This window comes from Hyperolius riggenbachi, chromosome 7 (genome assembly GCF_040937935.1).
Source record: "Hyperolius riggenbachi isolate aHypRig1 chromosome 7, aHypRig1.pri, whole genome shotgun sequence".
NCBI classification, from domain to species: domain Eukaryota; kingdom Metazoa; phylum Chordata; class Amphibia; order Anura; family Hyperoliidae; genus Hyperolius; species Hyperolius riggenbachi.
This window is the reverse complement of record NC_090652.1, coordinates 154,202,831-154,227,722: the sequence shown is the minus strand read 5'-3', so window position 1 is coordinate 154,227,722 and position 24,892 is coordinate 154,202,831. Positions and strand designations below refer to the sequence as shown.

General features: G+C 45.5%; 1 protein-coding gene across 1 annotated transcript in view; it reads left to right on the top strand.

Moving 5' to 3' along the window:
• The window catches only part of BMERB1 (bMERB domain containing 1), a 260,126-nt gene that overhangs the window by 210,189 nt on the left and 25,045 nt on the right, over positions 1-24,892 (top strand). Inside the window, exon 3 of the mRNA XM_068244775.1 lies at positions 2,466-2,539. Within this exon, the coding sequence (XP_068100876.1) occupies positions 2,466-2,539 (74 nt within the window). The remainder of the gene's footprint in view (positions 1-2,465; positions 2,540-24,892) is intronic.

The following is a 24,892-nucleotide window of genomic DNA, read 5'->3' as shown; positions in this document are numbered from 1 at the left end:
CTTACGTGAGTGCACGCAGTGTAACTGCACCTGTTGACAGTACCTCTGTGTGTGACAGCTGCACATTTGTAATACCATTTACTGCATAACCACCTGTTCAGTGCACCTACCTACCTATGTGAGCGCACGCAGTGTTACATACCAGTCAGTCGCTTCACCTGTTCACGGTACCTGTGTGTGTGACAGCTGCACATTTGTAATACCAATCACTGCATACCCACCTGTTCAGTGCACCTACCTACGTGAGCGCATGCAGTGTTATATATCAGTCAGTCACTGCACCTATTCACGGTACCTGTGTGTGTGTGACAGCTGCAAATTTGTAATACTAGTCATTGCATAATTGTTCACAGTACCTGTGTGACCGCACGCTGTGTAATATACCAGTCTGTGCATACCTGTTAACTGCACCTGTGTGACAGCTGCACATTGTATTGTAATACCAGTCACTGTATACCTTTCACTGCATCTGTGACTGCACATTGTATTATACCTGGCAGTCAGTGCATACCTTTCACTTGAATGAATGGCAGACTTGCCCTCCATAACAGATTCTCGTTAAAGGATTTAAAGTTGATTCGTATCATATACAGCAGGTCCTCGAAAGTCCTCCTGTATTGTTATTTTTCGTCACTACCTCCCTGAGTCCGGACTTGCATGCCATGCCTGCTGCATTCCTTGGATGTGTGGTGGTAGCCGTTCCTGCTCCTTTGCCCACAGCATGCCTGCTGCCTTCCTTGGATGTGTGGTGGTAGCCGTTTTTCATCGAACCCTGATTCCCCGGCCATTACCTGTGGTCACCATGGTACTGAGAAAGTAATATGGAAACTTGTTTATCAGTCACACAGTTGTATGCATGGCAGACATGCCCTCCATAACAGATTCTCGTTAAAGGCAAGTGGTGTCATCTCTGGCACACAGCGTTGGGTCAAGGGTCCATCTGACCACAGATGCCTGGTCTGCAAAGCACAGTCAGGGCAGGTACATTACTTATACAGCACAATGGGTCCTTCCTTGGATGTGTGGTGGTAGCCATTTCTCAGTCTCCCACTCTGGACCGGAATTGAACCCTGATTCCCCGGCCATTGCCCGTGGTCACCATAGTACTGAGAAAGTACCATCGAAAGTTTCACACAGTTGAATGAATGGCAGACTTGCCCTCCATAACAGATTCTCGTTAAAGGTACTGAACAGCCAGCAGAAAAAGTAATTTAAAAAAATAGATGTAAGCTTTAACAATGGTAGAGAAAGAACCATTGAAAGTTGATAAGGCAGTCAGACATTACCTGTTATTACTGAGGAAGAGCAATCTCGCCATGGTGTGCACCAGTCCAGCACGGCCGTCACTACACAAACAGCTGTTTGCGGTGCATTACACAGTGAGTTTGGTCTGTCAGTGTGAACCAGTACACTAATTACACTCCCTGATTGATGTATACACATGCAAGATGTTTTAAAGCACTTTAGGCCTTCAATTTAGCATGCAATGTGATTTCTGCCCTTAAAACCCTGCTGTGCGTCAAATCCAGATTTTTCCCCGGGACTTTTGGTGTCTATCCCACTCCCCCATGCAAAAACTCAGATGTTAGAACCCTTGAAACATCTTTTCCATCACTTTTGTGGCCAGCATAAATTTCTAGTTTTCAAAGTTCGCCTCCCCATTGAAGTCTTTTGCGGTTTAAAAAGTATGCGCAAACCGAACGTTTTGCGGAGGTTCACGTTCGAGGTTTGCGAACCGAAAATCGGAGGTTCGAGCCATCTCTACTGATAAGTTAATTGGCTTCCCCCTAAATTGGTCCTAGACTATGATACATACATAGACATATGACTATAGTAGGGATTAGATTGTGAGCCCCTTTTAGGGACAGTTAAGTGACAAAGATAATATATTCTGTACAGAGCTGCAGACAATGATGGTGCTATGTAAATACTAAAAATAATAATAATAATAATACTCTGTTTCAGATGTTACATTTGTTCTTAGACCCAGTGTGAACATTGACCTGGCATGCACAGAAACCTTAAAGAAAACCTGAAGTGAGAGGGACTGGGAGGCTGACATATTTATTTAAATTTAAACCAGTTGCATGGCTGTCCTGCTGATCCTCTGCTTCTAAAGACTCATACACACGATTGACTAAAGTCGGCTGATGTGGCCGGTAACAACCCTCTCAGCCAATAATCAAGCGTGTGTACGGCAGCCCTTGACTGCTGCCCCACAAGCAATCCGCCTGGTGGTTGAAGTCACCCAATCGACGGTCGGTTACTTTCATCATGTCCCCCTCCCCACCATGAGAGCTATGCATCCTAAAAACTGCCCTGCACTCCTTTAATCCATGATAACATTAATGGCCTTGTGTAATCACCCTTGTAATGCAGAGCCATATATTTTGTCATGTCTCTACACCGGGTGCTAAGTGTAATATGTCCTCATGAATGATGTGTATTTTTGTCTTCCTGTGCAGGATTGATGACATTCAGCTGTGCAAAGATATTATGAGTCTGAAACAAGAACTGCAAAGCTTAGTGGATGTTCTCGGTAAGTGTCTCAATTTGCCATAAAATCTAAACTATAAAGTGCTGCAGATAATTGATTGGTTAAATTAATTGCTGTACTTTAATAATAATTTCAAGCTTATTTTAATGACTTGAGAGCAACTCATACAAGCAGTATCTTGATTAGAGGGATCATATAAATGAAACTAAATTATAATCCAATTTAAACTAATAAATAAGCTTCAAAGGAACTTGTAATTAAAGATAAACATTATGCTTGTCGTTGGTAGATTTTGGAACACTGTTCTGTGGCAGAATACTCTATAATTAGTAAATGTGTCTACAGCTCAACATCATGTGCTGTGTTACAAATGCAACTTACAAAGAAGGGCTAGTTATAAAAGCAGTGATACTACACCATTTTACACATCACTTCTGTCCAGTTCACAGTGCAGTGAACAGTCTATACAAAGTCCAGATTTTAACTACAAAACAACCTTCTGTATTTTTCAGACTATAAAAGGCTCTGGGCTATAAGACTTTAGGTTTAGAGGGGAAATATCAGGGAATAAAAAATACTAAACCTGGCACACCTATAGTGCAGGGCAGGGGTCTAGTCCTGGAAAAAGAGGTGAGTGGACTCACCTTAACCTGCTGAGCGGTCTGGATGAGCTCAGCTCGTCCAACACCGCCAGAGGCTGCCGCTCAGGCCCTGCTGGGCCGATTTTCGTGAAATAAAAAGCAGCACACGCAGCCGGCACTTTGCCAGCCGCGTGTGCTGCCTGATCGCCGCCGCTCTGCGGCGATTCGCCGCGAGCAGCGGCGAAAGAGGGTCCCCCCAGCCGCCTGAGCCCAGCGTAGCCGGAACAAAAAGTTCCGGCCAGCGCTAAGGGCTGGATCGGAGGCGGCTGACGTCAGGACGTCGGCTGACGTCGATGACGTCACTCCGCTCGTCGCTATGGCGATGATCTAAGCAAAACAAGGAAGGCCGCTCGTTGCGGCCTTCCTTGTTTATTCTGGGCGCCGGAGGCGATCGGAAGAACGCCTCCGGAGCGCCCTCTAGTGGGCTTTCATGCAGCCAACTTTCAGTTGGCTGCATGAAATAGTTTTTTTTTTATTTAAAAAAAACCCTCCCGCAGCCACCCTGGCGATTTAATCAGAACGCCAGGGTGGTTAAAAATCTCTGTGCCGCGCTCAGCGTGCCAAAAAATGGGTGTGGTTAAGCATAGTGTGGGCGTGGTCATGGGTGGGGCCAAATATACATGGCCTTAGCAGTGGTATAAAAGGTCTGCCAGGGGAAGTTTGAGCTCTGTCGTAGTGTATCCCCAAAAAGTAAATGTAATCTGACAGCATTTCACCAAAAATACACATAATCTGGCAGAGGTTCCTCCAAAATACAGATAATATGGCAGTGGTTCACCCAAAATAGACAATCTGGCAGCAGCAGTTCCCCCAACATACACATAATCTGGAAGCAGTTCCCCAAAATACGCGAAACCTGGCAGTGGATCACCCAAAATACACGTAACACCCAAAATACATGTAATCTGGCAGCAGTGGTCCCTAAACATACACAATCTGGCAGCAGTTCCCCAAAATACACGTAATCTGGCATCAGCGGTTCCACAAAAATACAGATCTGACAGCAGTTCCCCCAAAATAGGTACCCCCAGTATAGCTAGCCAGGTCTATAGGTTTCCCCAGTATAAGTAGCCATGTGTATAGTTGTCCCCAGAATAGGTGGCCAGATGTAGAGATGTTACCAGAATAGGTAGCCAGGTGTATAGATGTCCTCAGAATAGGTGGCCAGGTGTATAGATAATCCCAGAATAGGTGGCCAGGTGTATAGATGTCCCCATAATAGGTAGCCAGGTCTATAGGTGTCCCCAGTATAGCCAGGTATCCCCAATATATGTAACCAGGTGTTCAGGTGTCCCCAGTATAGCCAGGTGTATAGGTGTCCGCAGTATATATAGCGAGGTGTATAGGTGTCCCCAGTATATGTAGCCAGGTGTATAGGTGCCCCCAGTATAGCCAGGTGTATAGGTGTCCCCAGTGTATGTAGCCAGGTGTATAGGTGTCCCCAGTATATGTAGCCAGGTGTATAGGTGCCCCCAGTATAGCCAGGTGTATATGTGCCCAGTATATGTAGCCAGGTGTATAGGTGTCCCCAGTATATGTAGCCAGGTGTATAGGTGTCCCCAGTATATGTAGCCAGGTGTATAGGTGCCCCCAGTATAGCCAGGTGTATATGTGCCCAGTATATGTAGCCAGGTGTATAGGTGTCCCCAGTATATGTAGCCAGGTGTATAGTGGCCCCAGTATAGCCAGGTGTATAGGTGTCCCCAGTATATGTAGCCAGGTATATAGTGGCCCCAGTATATGTAGCCAGGTGTATAGTGGCCCCAGTATATGTAGCCAGGTGTATAGTGGCCCCAGTATATGTAGCCAGGTGTCCCCCCAGCTGGACTTTGCGGCTCCTCTTCCTGGCTCTCCCCTCCAGAACGATTGCGGCGGTGGCTGGCAGCGGGCATCAGTGGGCAGGACTTACCTCCTCCTGTTCCAGCGAGTTGACGCTGTGCGTGCAGCTAGTCTGGTCTAGTGAAGACCAGAGCAGCGGCACCGCCGCAATCGTTCTGGAGGGGAGAGCCAGAAAGAGGAGCCCCAAGGTGAGGGAAGGGGGGGAAATTTCCGCCCTTCCCCGCTGCTCTGCCCAATGCTCCTCTCCACTGTGCTGCTCCCCTCCAGGGTGCTAGGGTGGACGATGTCCACTCTCCAATAAAAGTAAGTGGACGTCGTTCACCCTCGTTCACGCAGGACTGGACCCCTGGTGCAGGGGCGCCTTATGATCCCTCCCTCCCCAAACTGTCTCATCTCTAAGCTACACTGACCAGCTACGCTACACTAACCCATGCTGCACCCATCAGCTACGCTACTATACACTGCACAACCCCTGCTGCCCTACCAGCTAAGCTACACTACACGGACTGCACTCCACTGCCCTGACATGTGCACCACTGTGGTCCCTCACGACATGTGGCGCACATGCCATGGAACCACAACAGGAAGTACAGAGGCCCCAAGGAGCGGAGGACTAGGAGTTGTAAAGCGGCAGAGGAAGGTGGCAGCAGGAGGCTGCAGTGTACATCAGGGGGTACAGAAGGGCAGCTAGAGCAAGGGGGGGAGAACTAGTGTCAGGATAGGTAAGTGCTCCCTGCCCACTCTGACCCTCTTTTTACCATCTATTTGGAATATAAGACGTATGACACTCATGAGAGAAATATTGTCCTAGAACTTGTATATTAGCACATATTTACACATTGCGTGAGGGGTAATTTAAATGTCAAAAAAGTTGCATGTTAATTGTATGTTCATGTACAAAAGAGACCTAAAATCCACAACAAAGCTAAAATTGTTTGTATTATTTGTCATGTGACTTTTAAGATGTACCTGCAAAACACATAATAGCATTATTACAAAACTACTATGAAATCCTACAATTCATGTTTGTGCTATCACCCTGTCTGAAGTCCTAGGATACAAGTCTTGTATGGAAAGGATCACATTATCTTCCAAAGCAATCAAGATATTATGGGTTGTCTATGGTTTGTTTATTTAGCAATCTACATCATTTATCAAAAAGCTGTTACACAAGTGATAACTGGGCTTTTTTTTTTTAATAAAATGGTGTTAAAGGAGAGTAAATGTACACTTACCTCACAAGATAGTCATATATTGCTACTTTTATTGCTTTATAGCCTATGTTGCTTTCTTAACATTATATTATAATGATCTGCTCAGCTGTCTGCACGGGCAGACAGCTGTTGGTCCATTCTTTAGGTCTGAGTGTCTTCGCTTTGCAACTTTCAGAGTTGCTCTGCTGGTGAGGAATTTGCATATACTTGTCATGCAAATTGTTTAGCTGCCTCCTTCGATGGCTTGTATAAATACCTTTTGCTCCCAGAATTCCTTGCTGGTCATGATGGTTTGTTCCTGCAAACTCTCCTGGAGTATCAGCCTTGCTATCGTTTGGTAAGATTATCTTAGGGTAATTCCTTGGGACTGCACTAGGCATCCCTTCTAGTGCAGTCAGGTTGTATTATCTGTATCGCCTTGTTCTGTCTCTCTGTCTCGATTGTCTTGTTGCCAGCGGCGGTCGACAGGAAATTGTTCTGTCTGTCTGGGAGTGTAGGCCAGAGCTGCAGTTGCTACTGGCTGCTCCATCTGTCTGGATTACATTCGCCCTAGTAGTAGTGGCAGTACTTCCTTCTGTATTCTGCCTTAGGGGTAATAACCAGAGAAGCGGTTGCTACTGGTAGCCCCATCTGTTTGTCTGTCTGGATCGCATCCGCTCTAGCGGTAGCAGCGGTGGTCCCTTCTGTATTCTGCCTTAGGGGTGCTAACCAGAGCAGCGGTTGCTACTGGTAGCCCCATCTGTTTGTGTGTCTGGATCGCATCTGCTCTAGCGGTAGCAGCGGTGGTTCTTTCTGTATTCCGCCTCAGGGGTGCTAGCCAGAGCAGCGGTTGCTACTGGTAGCCCCATCTGTCTGTTTTGTCTGGTACGAACGCTTGCTGTAGGCTCGGTGAGGTAACCGTTTAGCAAATGTTTGCTTTCTCTATTTCATGTTTGTGTTTCATTGGTTAGTTAGGGTGGTACGCTTATCACTGGGCACCTAACGCACGGTGATCGTGTCTTAAACGTGTTCGCTGTTGCGAATGAGTGCGGTGTTCGCGTTTAGCTAGTGTTTGTTATTTTCCTTGATGTTCTGATTGTTGTTGCTTGCTGTGCCTTTCTTGCTACTCTCGTGCTTTGTCCTGCTCGGTCTTGTGTCACTGTTAGCAATCACCAGTCTTGCGATTGCGTTCATACTTTGTTTTTGCTGATGTGTGTTCACCGTCGCTGGGTGGCGACTAGATTGATGGACACACATTCATTCTGTTCCTGTGCTCTTTCTCTTTTAGGGCTATCCAGCCCTGCATTGCTTCAACTCGTACAATTCCCATCTGGCATCTGTTCATCTGCACTCCACAGCTCCATCTGCCAGTGGGAATCTCCCTTTACAGGTGCATAGCACCATAGCTGGGTTCTCTCTAATTACACGCTTGTGGAGGATTTCCGTAGTGTCAGCGCGCGTCCTGTGCGCTGACCACGAAAATAATTCCCCAATCGTTACAGTATGACCAGCCAAACCAAAATTCCCAGTGTAGAGGGAATTTCCGATTTGTACGATTTTGTCGAATATGGCTCTTGTACCTTTAAGAGGTTTAAAAAACTTGACTCTGAAACCAAGGAGGACTTCCAGTCTGAATGTGTAAGATTTTTTCTGAATCCTACCTTTCAAATTACTGATTCGTCCACATCGGCTCTCCTATTAGCTTATATTCTATTGCAAGGAGATCTGTTTGTGAGGGCTTATGAGATTTTGAAAAGTCATTCCTGGAATGATAATCCTTATCAGTTTCTTACATTGATTTTTTCCCACTGGTTTAAACTGCCTTTCTTACCATCTATTCTTGACGAGTGTGTACCTGCTAATCAGTCAGATGTTCTATCCATTCCATGCAAATCCATTCAGTGTGATAATGAATGCAGTAACAGCTCCCTTGTATCTAGACAGCAGCCACTTGTAGCTGCTAAAACTAAAAGGAGAAAATCCAGGAAGGTTTCCAAGCGGAAAAATCTGCTGCCCATAGCAACTACTAATAAAGAAATTATTTCTGTAAAGTCTGAAATGTGGAACACACTTGAATGTGATGAATCCAGAGAGACTTCTCAGTCTCAGGTTTTGTTGCCCCAAGCAAAAGCATATGTGGATCCTATGATCGGCAGAATTATTCAGTATATTAAAGGTGTAAGAAAATCTATGCATGTTCCTGATCCCAACCCATATGAGTGTTACCTTGATACAGGGTTGTTTGAGCCTCTATTTGCTTCATGGGAGATTGGGGCTTTGATTGAGGAGTTCGAGATTGATTTGGAAGGCGTTTTGCGATTTTTACATCGCAGAAAGCGAAGAGATTCTTAAAGAGAATCTGTATTGTTAAAATCGCACAAAAGTAAACATACCAGTGCGTTAGGGGACATCTCCTATTACCCTCTGTCACAATGTCACCGCTCCCCGCCGCATTAAAAGTAGTCAAAAACTGTTTTAAAAAGTTTGTTTATAAACAAACAAAATGGCCACCAAAACAGGAAGTAGGTTGATGTACAGTATGTCCACACATAGAAAATACATCCATACACAAGCAGGCTGTATACAGCCTTACTTCTGAATCTCAAGAGATCACTTGTGTGTGTTTACCTTCTGTCCCCAGCTTCTCTCATGCACTGAACATTACAGGCTTCCTGCAGACAGCTCTGCCTATGTCGTTAATTCCTTAGTATGTGACAGACCAGCTCCTTTCACAGCCTCCAGAGGAGGATTTTTATCCTGCTCTCTTCTATCACTGATAAGATAGCAGAGAAGCTGCTGGCTTATGTAAATAAAACACACACTGGAGTGTGCATAGAGGAACAGTTCAACACTGAAGAACTTGGCAGCCTTCCAGACACAGGCCGACAAGTCTGACAGGGGAAAGATACATTGATTTATTACAGAGATGGTTATAGTAGAAAAAGCTGCAGCAAGCCAGATCACATTAGAATAGGTTTAGGAACTTGTAGGATGGTAGAAAAAACGTTGTAATTTTTGTTACAGAGTCACTTTAATGCTTGTGTTAATTCTGTGTACACTTTGATTGATTCTGATGAGTGTGATGAATGTTTTGTGGATCTGGTGATTGTGTGTGGCAGACGATTTTGGATGAATTACACACACACCAACCAATTGACTCCAATAAAGAGACACAATTATCAGATGATTGTTCCGGCCTTTCTGGGGTAACGCAAGTGAGTTTAGACACTGTGCTACCTGAAATGAATGGGTGTACCTCGATTGTGGACACCTGTGTGAATTCTGATAGATTCTCTTCTGCTTGTGTGAAGTTTGAGTCTGTGCGATCTGATGCCTGTTTCTTAGATGATCCTGCTATGGGGAAAATTCCTAAACCCTGCAGCCTCAAGAGTAATGTTAATATGACTGATAAGGTTCCTCATGTTGTTGTCACAACCTATTCTGCGAATAAATCTATGTCTCGCTTTGTTCACACCTGTAAAGGCACGTTGCCAGATAACAGTTGTGCCAGCGTTTCTGTTTTCAACACTTTGCAGTCTGCTCTACAGATTGCGGAGGCTTGTGGTTTGGAAGCCTCAGTTTCACAACCAAAAGCGATCTTGGATTCGAAAATTTTTCGTTTTGTCTCCTCGGATTCGACATTGTTAGCCGAGTCTAAGGGTGAGACAGCGCTTTGGTTTTGCGAATCTGATGCTGAGGAAAGTAATGACTTTTCACCCTGTACTCTGGATGAGTCAATATTACCTTGCAATGAACCTCCTGCAGGGAGCCCAGAGGCTCCTCTAGGTATTGCAGCTAATTGCATCTGTTGTTCTGCCATTTCAGAATTGCAGTCTGGTTTGACTGCTATGAAGGATTCTGCCTGCAGTGAAGCTAGACTCAGGGAGTCAGAGTTAGTTTCACTAGATATTCCTGTGCATCCTGTTCTTGATGATGAAATTCAGTCTCAGCATATGGTAGAACCATTCCTGGGACATCTGCCCTGTCTGCAGAAGGTATTTGATGTTCGGCCCTGTAACATGGATAGTTCAGAATCCCTGTCAGAAAACTTGAGAAATGATACTTCGGAGGTCTTGTTTGATGTTTTGGAGGTTTCCAAGTTCCTCCCAAAGGGTGCAGAACTTTTAGGAGATGACTCCGGCCCCCCAGGTCCGTCTGAGGTACTGCCCACTTCAGTAGGCATTGCTGTTATGCTGACTACCTTTGCAGCTCTTGTGGAGCTTCAGTCATGCGTAGTCAATGATGAGTTTTGGTTAGATACAATTACAGTCACAGAAACTTCTAAGTCTGAGTCCAAGTCTTCTTTTGAAAGACCAGTACCTGTGACCACTACTCGTAATGATTTTCTGCCCGGTCCTGGTTTTGGTCTTGTCGTCGTGTCGGACTCTGAGGTTGGCAGTTCCTCGACATGTCCTGAGGTTTCTCTTGTGCTAGGGTACCCCGATGTGCTCTGTGACCCAGAAAGCCCAAGTGTGTCTCAGTTACCAGCATGCCCAGAAGTGTTTCCTGAAAGCCCTGATCTTGATGGTTGTCCTGGTAATCCTGAATCCGGAATTGTCATAGGTTCCATAGGGGTTCTTGATAGTTCTCCAAGTGAGCCTGGTGAGCATTCTGGCCTCTTGGGATCTCTGCGGAGCTTCAAAGTGTTCTGGGAGATTCCGGGAGAAATTTTGCTTGGTACCCTGGATGGGATCAACAGTGGCTTTTGTGTTGAAAGGGACACTTTCGAATAGGTATTGTGGCAGGTTTGGTATTTTTGGACGTTCCCTGGAAGGTGGTGGGTATTGCTTGGAGGGTGTCGATGGGTTCTTCTCTGGCATTCACGGTTCTGATGGGTGTTACGCTGAGACTCGTAGTACTGATGGGCATGTTTCGGTTCGCTTCTGCTTCCGACGAGGTTGGTTTCGGGAGGATTGACTCTGGAATTGGGCCTTGTCGGGCTGACCCGACCGTCATGAGTCTTCAGTTAGATTTTTTTTTTTGAAACTTCAGTTTTGAGAGACGTCTGGAAGCCGTCCCTAGAGGAGGGGGGGGGGGGTTTACTGTAATGATCTGGTCAGCCGTCTGCACGGGCAGACAGCTGTTTGTCCATTCTTTACGTCTGAGAGTTGCAGGTCTCTGGAAGAGACCTGTTTTCGCTTTGCAACTTTCAGAGTTGCTCTGCTGGTGAGGAATTTGCTTATACTTGTCATGCAAATTGTTTAGCTGCCTCCTTTGATGGTTTGCAGTATAAATACCTTTTGCTCTAGTGCAATCAGGTTGTATTATCTGTATTGCCTTGTTCTGTCTCTCTGTCTCGAATGTCTTGTCGCCAGCAGCGGTCGACAGGAAATCGTTCTGTCTGTCTGGGAGTGTAGGCCAGAGCTACGGTTGCTACTGGCTGCTCCATCTGTCTGGATCGCATCCGCTCTAGCGGTAGCAGCGGTGGTCCCTTCTGTATTCTGCCTTAGGGGTGCTAACCAGAGCAGCGGTTGCTACTGGTAGCCCCATCTGTTTGTCTGTCTGGATCGCATCCGCTCTAGCGGTAGCAGCGGTGGTTCTTTCTGTATTCTGCCTCAGGGGTGCTAGCCAGAGCAGCGGTTGCTACTGGTAGCCCCATCTGTCTGTCTTGTCTGGTACGAACACTTGCTGTAGGCTCGGTGAGGTAACCGTTTAGCAAGTGTTTGCATTCTCTATTTCATGTTTGTGTTTCATTGGTTAGTTAGGGTGGCACGCTTATCACTGGGCACCTAACGCGCGGTGATCGTGTCTTAAACGCGATCGCTGTTGCGAATGAGTGGGGTGTTCGTGTTTAGCTAGTGTTTGTTATTTTCCTTTATGTTCTGATTGTTGTTGCTTGCTGTGCCTTTCTTGCTACTCTCGTGCTCTGTCCTGCTCGGTCTTGTGTCACTGTTAGCAATCGCCAGTCTTGCGATTGCATTCATACTTTGTTTCTGCTGATGTGTGTTCACCGTCGCTGGGTGGCGACTAGATTGGTGGACACACATTCATTCTGTCTCTATGCTCTCTCTCTTTTAGGGCTATCCAGCCCTGCATTGCTTCAACTCGTACAATTCCCATCTGGCATCTGTGGCTGTGCAGAGGCTTTGTTCATCTGCACTCCACAGCTCCATCTGCCAGTGGGAATCCCCCTCTACAGGTGCATAGCACCATAGCTGGGTTCTCTCTAATTACACGCTTGTGGAGGATTTCCGTAGTGTCAGTGCGCGTCCTGTGCGCTGACCACGGAAATAATTCCCCAATCGTTACATATATGCTATAATTTCAGGTCTCTTCCACATTTTTAGTTTAGTTTATATGGTCGTGACTTTTTAAGATTATTTTAGGTATAAAATATTCTAGTTGGAAAGTGACAGCCAAATCCATCAAGCCAGAAGAGTCACATCATCAGCCAATAGCAAAATATAAAGGATGGGTTTACCTTAGTAAACACTATATTGGCTATTAGTGCTATTCCTTATCCTGTTTTGATGTTTCTGATGTAACTCCTGTAGAGTGTGGTGCACGCTCCCACTGAAAATACCCTTTGGCTGTCATTCTCAGCTAGAGAGACATGAGCCCTTATTCAACTAACTTTTATTATAGGCAATGTCAGGTCACCCCTAGAAACGGGCATGACTGTACATAGCATTGAATGTGGATGAGGTGGGCAGTGAACAGTGGAGCTACAGAAACCAATGTCAAACTATTTCCATGCTCAGACCCTGTGAGACCACCCTTTGGTCACCTGTATCTATATGTTTTCTACTGTAATGCTGGGAAAGTTAGCCTGGCATCTGTTGTTCTTCTTACCTTGGGGGTCACATAGTCACTCTTACTTGACCTGCCCACCCGTTAAATTTCCAGAGTGCAGAAAACAACATGTGGTACACCGGCAAGCAGATGTGACTCATGAAAATATATTTTGTCCACCACTTTTCTTCTATACACAGTTCTATACACTATTAGAATTTGCCCTATTAAATTTTGGGTTTGGTTAGGTTTTGGGGGGTATATTCCTTGACATAATTCAAAACCTCGTATTATATACTGGTAGCTTTACTTGACCTAAGACTTTGGTCAGGACACTAGACATTGTAATACCTGCTGAGGATCAGTTGGAGAGGTTTGGTTTGATGCTCTCTGTAAACTGCTGTGGAATATAATAAAAACATTGTAGCACTATACATTTGTCTCTAAACATTGAACATATCTCACTGAGAATGATAAGACGTGAGAAGTCAATCTGTCTTAGCTTTTATGTCTAGAATCCATGCTTTGTTTTTTCCCAACTTTAATTAGGCTGAGGAAAAGCTGATGCATGGTAAACTGCTAATCCCTTTTCCACACGTTATAGCTTGTATATACTAGAAAGCTTGACTTTTGCCTTTGGGTTTCTATAAATAACAGGCCTCCTCTAAGCCCTTACTGTCCATGGAGACTAGGGTATGAGAGAATCTTGCAAAGGTCATAGATAGTTCACATGTTTTACAGCTAAATTCCAGGCAAATATAAATACGTTCCCATTTAATTCAAATATGTGATTGATATGGAATGATTAACTTGTTTTTGTATAAAGCTAGTAGCAGAAGTACCTGACTAAATCTCAAGTAATCCAATGTTGAGAGGAAGGAAGGAAGGATGCACGGTGAGCCAATCAGCTGTCAGAGAGAAAGAGCAGAAAGATAAAGCTCATCAGTTAGCTGCTAATCTGCAATCTCCAACCAGGAAACCAGGGAAGGCTGTGACCAGAATTTGGTTTCTCAGCAACAATGAGGAAATGGGGGAAGACACAAGACAGTATATGTATGGACTGTATATTCTTGACTGCTCTCTATTCATTGTATCACCATTCTCTGAAAATTCTCTCTTCTCTAATTCCAAATCTCCATGTGTTCTTTGGATCCTATTTCCTCCCATCTCATTTCACAGCTATCCTCACTCAAAAAGGCTGTTGTGACACCACTACTTAAAAAACCATCTCTAGATTCCATGGAACCAGCTAACTACCACCCTGTGACACTTCTCCCATTCACATTCAAATTACTTGAACGCCATATACATGCTGAACTAAGCCATTATTTAGCTGCTAACTCCCTGCTTCAGAACGGGATTTCCGGACGGGTGATTGCGCCGGCGGCGATCGGAGGGGTGGGAGGGACGCCGCAGGGAGGGGGGAATCATGTAGCTAGCGCTAGGCTAGCTACATGATAAATTTAAAAAAACATTTGCAAAAAATGTTCAGAATCAGAACGCCAGGCAGGTTGTTTTTATACTTGTCAGAATTTTTCCCAATAAACTTGATTTTTGTACGTTTTACTTGTAAGTGAAGTATAGTTGTTTATGCTAAATGGAAGCCTAAAGCGGACCTGAACTTAGAACTTCCTATCTGCTCTAAAATATATGCAACAGCATAATAACCTTTTGCCAATTTACTGCCAAACATTTTAGATCATTTCCAACATGTCTGAACTGAATTCCGATTAATTTTTGATCGATTTTCTATAGAAGTGAATGGAAAATTGATCATCAGATCGGGGGAGGGGGGTTTTGTGTGCGATAAGGTGCCTTATACATTTTTTAGGTAGGGGTCCCAATTGAAACTTTGCTATGGGGCCCCATGATTTCTAGCTACGCCCCTGACCGCAATTCTCCCATGACACTGGTTTCCAGTGTGAAACCAGACATTTCTTTGTTACAGCTGATACAAATACTGCAATAAATCTGCAGTGTTTCTACTTCCTGCTTTCATGGAAGCAGACATATTGTTAACATCCTGTGTTTACCAATTAGCTCTCTGCCGTGCCAGGCAGCTGACACAGCTAAGGATTAAAAATGACAACTTGTGCTTAGTAACAGATGACGGGGGATTGGACGGGCTAAAGTCTCTAAATACATACAGGGTGCATTTCTATATGTTTTTCTTCTGTACAGGGACAGATTTACCATAAGGCACAGTAGGTACATGCCTACAGGCGCTTGATGATGGAAAGGCGGCTCCCTCCCCTCCACCAGTGCCTCCCTTCCTCCTTCTCTATGCAGAGTCCAGAGCAGAGCATAAATGAGGTTATTCACCTGGGTCTTAGCATTCCGCTGACTAGATCTCCCTTCAGTCGGGGGCACCACTAGCTACTTAATACTGAGGGTACCTCTGGTTACCTAATGCTAAGGGACACCAGTAGCTTCCTATGTCAGGCAAGGGAATTAAGGGAGAAGTGACAGCTGGGCCAGCGAGCATACTTGCGGTGCAGTTCAGCGGGGGGTTTGTAGGCTCATGGAGGGTGAAGTCTAGGGTGCGAAGACATCCGTGCCTGCTATTGTCCTGTGCAAGAGTTCAGGTCCACTTTAAGTCAAACGTCTGATCTGAATGCTTGTTCAGGGTCTATATGATTAAAAGCATTAAAGGCAGAGGATCAACAGGACAGCCAGGTAATATGCATTGTTAACCACTTGCCGACCGCACACTCATAACGCACGTCGGCAAAGTGGTAGTTGCAGGACCAGCGACGCACATCTGCGTCGCCGGCTGAAGGCTAATTAATCAGGAAACAGCCGCTCGCGCGAGCGGCTGCTTCCTGTCAATTCACGGCGGGGGGCTCCGTGAATAGCCTGCGGGCCGCCGATCGCGGCTCGCAGGCTAAATGTAAACACAAGCGGAAATAATCCGCTTTGTTTACATTTTTACAACGCTGCTAACAGTAGCAGCGTTGTACTAGATCAGCGATCCCCGGCCAATCAGCGGCCGGGGATCGCTGTCACATGACAGGCAGGAGCCTGTTAGAGGCTGCACAGTAGTGTTGGGCGAACATCTAGATGTTCGGGTTCGGGCCGAACAGGCCGAACATGGCCGCGATGTTCGGGTGTTCGACCCGAACTCCGAACATAATGGAAGTCAATGGGGACCCGAACTTTCGTGCTTTGTAAAGCCTCCTTACATGCTACATACCCCAAATTTACAGGGTATGTGCACCTTGGGAGTGGGTACAAGAGGAAAAAAAAAATTAGCAAAAAGAGCTTATAGTTTTTGAGAAAATCGATTTTAAAGTTTCAAAGGGAAAACTGTCTTTTAAATGCGGGAAACTGGAAAACCGTATACTCACCTTCGGTAGTTTTCCTTTCCTAGTGGTTGTCCATGTCAGTATACTACTGGGCAAAGCCCCGCCTCCTTTGCCCTGATAGGACACATAATTAATAAAGGCCCTTACACACCCCATACTGCCATTCCATGTTACTAGAACGAGCCGACAGCATAGGGTGGGGCCGTATACTGACATGGACAACCACTAGGAAAGGAAAACTACCGAAGGTGAGTATACAGTTTTCCAGTTTCCCTAGTGTTTGCCATGTCAGTATACTACTGGGCAATAACTAGATAAAACTCAGGGTGGGAATGCTGAAACAACTTTAATACAAATCAAATTCAGAAAGAAACACAGATTACATTGCATCACTTAGAGCAGAAGAAATAACTTTTTTCCCAAACTCTATAGTTGAAAGAGAAGCTGGCTCAACACAGTAATGTTTCAAAAAGGTATTATCTGTAGCCCAATTTGCAGCCTTACAGACAGTCAACAATGACACTTTGTTCAGTGCTGCCCATGATGAGGATATACTCCTCGTAGAGTGGGCATTAATGTCCTGCGGAGGTTCTAGGTCTCTTGATTTATATGCCATTTGAATTAGCTTCACAATCCAACAAGACAGGGTCCTGGTGGTAGCCATTTTACCCTTTCTATATCCCGCTGGGATAACAAACAGCCTTTCCGACTCTCTAATATGTTCAGTAGCTTGCAAATAGGTTTTAATTGTCGAAGGAATGTCTAACGGATGAAGTTTAGTAGGGTCATCCTGCAAACAAAATGAAGGAAGTGTCCACTCCTGATTAAAATGAAGAATCGAAGAACATTTTGGGAGGAAAGACTGAACCGGAAATAACACAACTCTGTCTTGGAAGAACACTAGATAAGGTTCCTTATGAGATAACGCCTGAAGTTCGGATACCCTCCTTCCAGAGGTGATCGCTACCAAAAACAACGTTTTAAGGGAGAGATTCTGTAATGTCGCCCTGTCATTCTGGAAATCAGGTGAAGATGCCAAGTAGTCCAACACTAATGGTAGGTCCCACTTAGGAAACCTCGGCCTAATAGGAGGTCTCAACTTTATTGCTGCTTTGAAGAATTGTTTAACTAGAGAGTGAGAAGACCACTCCACTCCTGAAACAGAAGAGATAGCAGACACATGCCTTCTTAGCGTTGAGTAGGCTAAATTCATATCCAAGCCTCTTTGTAAAAATAGTAGTATATCACAAGGTTTTAAATCTGTAAGAGAAAACTTATGTTCATCAGCAAAGTCACAGAATATTTTCCAGACCCTGTTATATGAAGCTGAGGTAGTTGGTTTCTTTGACTTGAGTAAAGTTTCTACCACCTCCATCGAGCACCCAGAGGTTAATAATCTAGACCTCTCAAATTCCACGCCATTAGACGTAGACGTTCCAGGTTGCTGTGTAGAGTGTGACTTTGCGATAACAAGTCCCTGATCAATGGGAGCTGGATCGGATCTTCCGTGGACATTTGAAGAAGAAGAGGGAACCAAGGTCTTGATGGCCAAAATGGGAGTATTGCTATGACCTTCATCCTGTAATAACTCAGTTTCTGCAGGAACTTGAATATTAACGGTATTGGAGGGAATGCATAAGCTGTCCTGAACCACCAATGCTGTGTTAGCGCATCCGTAGCCAGGGCTTGACGATCCGGAAACCTCGAATAATATAGGGGAGTTTTGTGATTCTTCCGTGACGCAAAAAGATCTATTTGAGGACTTCCCCATTTGTTGGCTAACTGTAGGAACACATCCTGGTGTAAAGACCACTCGTTGTTGTCCAATCGGTGACGTGAGAGAAAATCCGCTTGTTGATTCTGGGGACCTGGAAGATAGATAGCTGAAATGTCCTTGAAATGCCTCTGAGCCAAGGACATGATCGGAGAAACCTCTGCCATCAGGGATCTGCTGTGTGTCCCCCCTTGTCTCCTCACATAAGAGACTGCTGATACATTGTCCATTCTCAGAAGAATCGACTGATCCTTCAAGAGGGGAAGGAAGTGACACAATGCTCGATAGGCTGCCCTCAGTTCCAAAACATTTGACACAGTTTGATGCATCTTCACATTCCAGGTCCCCTGAGCTGAATGTTTGTCTAAAACTGCACCCCATCCTACGATACTGGCATCTGTGGTGAGAATTCTCCAGATCGGTGGAAACAAATTTCGACAATTGTTCAGATTGTGACCGCAGAGCCACCATTCCAGCGAGACCTTCACTCTGGTAGGAATTTTTATCCACTGCCTTACACTTTGTTCTTTCCACTGCTTCAGAAAGTTTAGTTGGAACGGTCTCAGATGCCAGTGAGCCCAGGAGACCATGTGAATAGTTGAAGACATAAGTCCCAGCAGTCTCTGGCAATCTCTTGCTTGCACCAAGTTCTTGCTCAAAAATTGTCGAACCACTACTTGAAGCTTCAGCCTCTTCTCTTGTGGTAGCGAAATCGTCCCCTCTACTGTATCTATCATTGCGCCTAGAAACAACATCCTCTGTACAGGGATAAGATGACTTTTTTCTAGATTTAAGATCCATCCAAAGTCTGTCAAGACATTCGTTAGAATTGTTTGATGTACCAACAATAGATCTTTCGACGCGGCCAGGAGAATGATGTCGTCCAGGTAATGAAGGACGCGCACTCCCCGAAGACGCACTAACGAAATTATAGCAAGAAGCACCTTTGAAAAAGTCCGTGGCGATGTCGCGAGACCGAAAGGAAGACAAACGAACTGAAGGTGCAACTGCCCTATCGCAAAACGTAGATATCTTTGAAACTCCGGGTGTACTGGAACGTGAAAGTACGCGTCCTTCAGATCGATGGACGACATCCAATCTCCTGGCCGCATCGCCATTGTTATGGAGGATAGTGTTTCCATTTTGAACCTCGGAATGTGAATGAACTTGTTTAGCTTCTTGAGATCCAAAACAGGTCTTAATTCTCCAGATTTCTTCTTTACTAGGAAAATTTGCGAATAATAGCCTGTAGATTCTTCTGAAGGAGGCACTTGACAAACTGCTCCCTTTTCTAGCAACTTTGAAACATAGTCTCTTAGAATTAATCTCTTCTCTTTTGACTCCGGGATTCTTGTATGAATCATCCTGTTTGATGGTGGTCCCTGTCTGAATGACCATTGGTGACCTCTTGAAACGGTTCTGTTGATCCAAACATTCTGTACGCCCCTCGCCCAGATCTCCCTGAAGTGTTGCAACCTTGCACCCACTGGGAATTTCTGGACGGGCCTTCTTTCAAAAAGACTTAGAAGTATCCGCCACTGAGCCTGAAGCCTTAGACCTATTGGGCCTCTGAAAGGCCTGGTTTGATCTCCAACCTCTCCTAAACTCTTTTCCAGGCTTGTATGACCTTGCTTCAGTATATTTATTATACACCTGTTTTCTGTACTGCGGGAACCTTTGTTTTCTAAATTTACGGTCCTGAGGCAACAGTCCGGATCTGCCCCCGGTCACTCTAGTGATGGCTTCATCCATTTTAGGGCCAAACAAATTCTTACCATCGAAAGGAATTTTCGACCAAGACTGCTTTGAGGTTGGATCTGCTGCCCATGGTTTCAGCCATAGACACCTTCTGGCCATAATTGAATACAACATCGATCTACTTGTGCTTCTAACCAGATCGACACTAGCAGCGCCTACAAAGTCTGCCGTTAATGATAATTCTTGAAATGCAAAAGACAATTCTTCCAAACTCTTCTTATTTTTCATCGCCCTGTGCAGGTCTTCTACCCACACCTTCATAGCTTTCGCTACTGAGGTTAAGGAGATAGCAATTCTGGCCGATTCCCCAGATGACAAGTACGCTCTCTTTAATTCCTGGTCTATTTGACGGTCCAACACATCTTTAAAGAGGACCGAATCTTCTATCGGAAGAGTTACATTTTTTACTATCTTCATTAAAGAAGCATCAACTATTGGAATGGACTGAACCAACGTCTCACTAGTCTTTGAGAGCGGGTACATTTTTTGAAATCTATTCTTCAATGACGGTTTTCTGACTGTCTTTTCCCACTCCTCTAAGATTAGCTCCTTAATCTCTTCCATTAGGGGAAAAACAGTTTCTCCTTAGACAAATATTTATAATATCTCGGCTTCTTGCTCTTGGGTGAAGACACCTCCTCTTCCCATTCTATTGCGCTTTTAACTCTCGTAATAAACGGAGGAATTAAAGAGTAATCAAATCCTACTTCCTCTATTTCAGATTCATCCGAAGAAGCTGTCTCAGGAGAAGAAGTATTTGATGTTACAGGGTGTGGAGATTTCCTAGATACAGAAAGCTCCGACACTGCATCCTTGACCACCTGCTTAATTAGCGAAGATACATCTCGATCTTCCTTCGCAATATCAGCATAACATAAGTCACATACTTTCTTGTTAGGCAAGGAAACTTTCCCGCAAATCCAACAACTATCAGAAGATGGGCCTGGCTGTTCCTGTACTTGATGAACAGCAGAAGGAACAGAAGGCAACTGTTGAAATGATCTTTCACTCGAAGATGATTTCGACCTGTCTTCACGCACTTCAACATTAGTGGTGTGTGACACATTTCTTAAATCTTCAGTTTTCTCCTTAGCACTACTTGTATGCGAAGAGGAACCCCGAGTATTGGTGACATCCATACTCGTTTTTTCTTTCGACTTGTGCCTAACATCTTCCTTTCCTCTTGAGTCTTCATATGGCCTGTCAATATGACGAACATACGTCAATATGGATTCTGACAGACAATATTCAGCTCAATAAAACAAATATACTTACCACCCTTACCTATTTGATTTAGACTTAGAATCTGACTTAGATCTAGTCTTGTGGTACTCTCCACTATTCCTTCCCATAACAGCAAGCTGGAATAAAAAATACGTTCTATGAGGATCTTGATATCCTACCATGCTATACAGCACTCCTATATCCATCTACGTGTGTATATATATATATATATATATATATATATATATATATATATATATGTACATACATACATACAAATCCATATACACACCTACATATATACCCATATATACACCAACATATATACCCATATATAATATATATGTATTCATATACATACAATATAATGTACACCTAAGTGCAATCTCCATATAAAATGTAGGGTAACCAAAAACAAACAAAAAACAACTATCCTGTATAACAAGCACAGGAATACCACCACAACAAAGGTGCAACACTTCCCTACTGTACCAACATAAACTTACTCTAGCTTCTGACAAGAAGAGAGAAGAAAAAAACCGTCATCTTACCTGCAGCAGTGTAAACCAAAGAAGGAAATACAGACTTCCCTGTATAGGTCCATCCGAGGACTGCAGCACTTGCCAGGACGCCAAACTACCTTCCGCTTTTATCCAAAATGCAAAGGCGGAAGTGCAGAGCGAGAGAGCGTCCCCTGCCCTCATCCAAAATGGCCGCCGGCGCACTTCCGCCCATTCTCCGCGAACAGGAAGTCCCATAGAGAAGACTGAGGGGAAGGAATAGATGCTGCACAGACCAGCGACCAGCAGCAAACAACTAAAACAATGACTCTATCTTCACCAGTTGCCGGGAAGCCACAATACCATGTCGGTATTTAGTGTGGAAGCAGGAATTTCGATCATATGCCCCGGAGAGTACCAGAGGGGGCTCCATATCTCCTAGGAGCATTTAGCTGCCTGAGAAATGGACCCCAGCAGATGAGCCAAACTGCTGGACCCGCAGAGCGGAGGTAAGGGGTATGCATGAGTCCTTCTGGAGGCGAGGACAAAAAAAGGAATGGCAGTATGGGGTGTGTAAGGGCCTTTATTAATTATGTGTCCTATCAGGGCAAAGGAGGCGGGGCTTTGCCCAGTAGTATACTGACATGGCAAACACTAGGGAAATGTCTGTTTTCTTTGCACAGGTAACATGCTTTTTGTCGGCATGCAGTCATAAATGTAATACATATAAGAGGTTCCAGGAAAAGGGACCGGTAACGCTAACCCAGCAGCAGCACACGTGATGGAACAGAAGGAGGGTGGCGCAGGAGGAGAAGGCCACGCTTTGTGAGACACAACAACCCAGGCCTTGCATGAGGACAAGAAGCATGCGGATAGCATGCTTTGTACCGCCATGCAGTCATAAATGTAATAAAGATAAGTGGTTCAATAAACAGGGACCACGCGGCAACGCTAACCCAGCAGCAGCAGACGTGATGGAACAGGAGGAGGCGCAGGAGGAGAAGGCCACGCTTTGTGAGACACAACAACCCAGGCCTTGCATGAGGTACCGCCATGCAGTCATAAATGTAATAAAGATAAGTGGTTCAATAAACAGGGACCACGCGGCAACGCTAACCCAGCAGCAGCAGACGTGATGGAACAGGAGGAGGAGCAGGAGGAGAAGGCCACGCTTTGTGAGACACAACAACCCAGGCCTTGCATGAGGACAAGAAGCGTGCGGATAGCATGCTTTGTACCGCCATGCAGTCATAAATGTAATAAAGATAAGTGGTTCAATAAACAGGGACCACGCGGCAACGCTAACCCAGCAGCAGCAGACGTAATGGAACAGGAGGAGGCGCAGGAGGAGAAGGCCACGCTTTGTGAGACACAACAACCCAGGCCTTGCATGAGGACAAGAAGCGTGCGGATAGCATGCTTTGTATCGCCATGCAGTCATAAATGTAATAAAGATAAGAGGTGCCATAAACAGGGACCGGCAACGCTAACCCAGCAGCAGCAGCAGCACACGTGATGGAACAGGAGCAGGCGCAGGAGGAGAAGGCCATGCTTTTTGAGACACAACAACCCAGGCCTTGCATGAGGACAAAAAGCGTGCGGATATAGCAGCAATGCTTTTTGCCGCCATGCAGTCATAAATGTAATACAGATGAGAGGTTCAATAAACAGGGACCGGAAACGCTACACCATCCCAGATGTTCATTGGTCATGTTACTTGGTTGGGGTCCTGGAGTGTTGCGTAGTCATTTCCAATCCAGGATTGATTCATTTTAATTTGAGTCAGACGGTCTGCATTTTCTGTGGAGAGGCGGATACGCCGATCTGTGACGATGCCTCCGGCAGCACTGAAACAGCGTTCCGACATAACGCTGGCTGCCGGGCAAGCCAGCACCTCTATTGCGTACATTGCCAGTTCGTGCCAGGTGTCTAGCTTCGATACCCAATAGTTGAAGGGTGCGGATGGATTGTTCGACACAGCTACGTCATCTGACATGTAGTCCTTGACCATCTTCTCCAGGCGATCGGTGTTGGAGGTGGATCTGCATGCTTGCTGTTCAGCGGGCTGCTGCTGCATGGGTGTCAGAAAATTTTCCCACTCCAAGGACACTGCCGATACCATTCCCTTTTGGGCACTAGCTGCGGCTTGCGTTGTTTGCTGCCCTCCTGGTCGTCCTGGGTTTGCGGAAGTCAGTCTGTCGGCGTACAACTGGCTAGAGGAGGGGGAGGATGTCAATCTCCTCTCTAAAGTCTCCACAAGGGCCTGCTGGTATTCTTCCATTTTGACCTGTCTGACTCTTTCTTCAAGCAGTTTTGGAACATTGTGTTTGTACCGTGGATCCAGAAGGGTATAAACCCAGTAATTGGTGTTGTCCAGAATGCGCACAATGCGTGGGTCGCGTTCAATGCAGTCTAGCATGAATTGAGCCATGTGTGCAAGAGTCCTACCAGAATCCTCATCATCCTCTTGTGAGCGTTGTGATAGTTGTTGTGATGCATCATAGTCGTCACCTTCCTCCTGGTCTGCTTCTGCTGACCATTCGCGCTGAATTGTGGAAGTCCAACGTGCACCGCTCTGGCCCTCGTCAGTGGTGGCATGAAATTCCTGCTCCAACTCCAGCTGTTCCTCCTCCTCTTCTTCGTCATAGCTGCTGGGGCCAGCGTTCCCTGAGGCGGATGGCCTGATGTTGGTACCATCACGCTGATCGTTTTCTCCTTCAGATTCCCCCAGTTGCATCATGACAGCTGTTTCCTTGATTTTCAACATTGACCTCTTCAGTAAACACAGCAGTGGTATGGTAATGCTGACTGAAGAGTTGTCAATTGCTCAAAATTTTGGAGGACTTGGCAGAGGTCCAACATGTTGGCCCAATCGGATCCACAGAAGCTTGGCAGCTGTCCGGATGCGCCTCGGTACTGCGCCGTCATGTACTGGACCACTGCACTCTTCTGCTCACAAAAGCGTGCTAGCATGTGCAGCGTAGAATTCCAGCGCGTAGGGACATCACACAGCAAGCGATGGTGGGGGAGATTGAAGCGCTCCTGCATCTTGGCCAGTGCCCCCGAAGCAGTACTGGAATTTCTACAATGTTTGGCCACTCGACGCACCTTCAACAGAAGATCGGCCACGCCTGGGTATGTCCTCAGGAACCGCTGAACTACTAGGTTCATCACGTGCGCCAGGCAAGGGATGTGTGTCAGCTTAGCCAACCTTAAAGCGCGAATGAGATTACTCCCATTATCACACACAACCATGCCCGGTTTCAGGTCCAGCAGTGCCAGCCACAAATCCGTCTGTTCCTTTATTCCCTTCCAAATTTCCTCCCCTGTGTGCTGCTTATCCCCAAGGCAGATCAGCTTCAGCAACGCTTGCTGACGCATGCCAACAGCTGTGCTGCACTGCTTCCACGATCCTACTGCTGCTGGGTT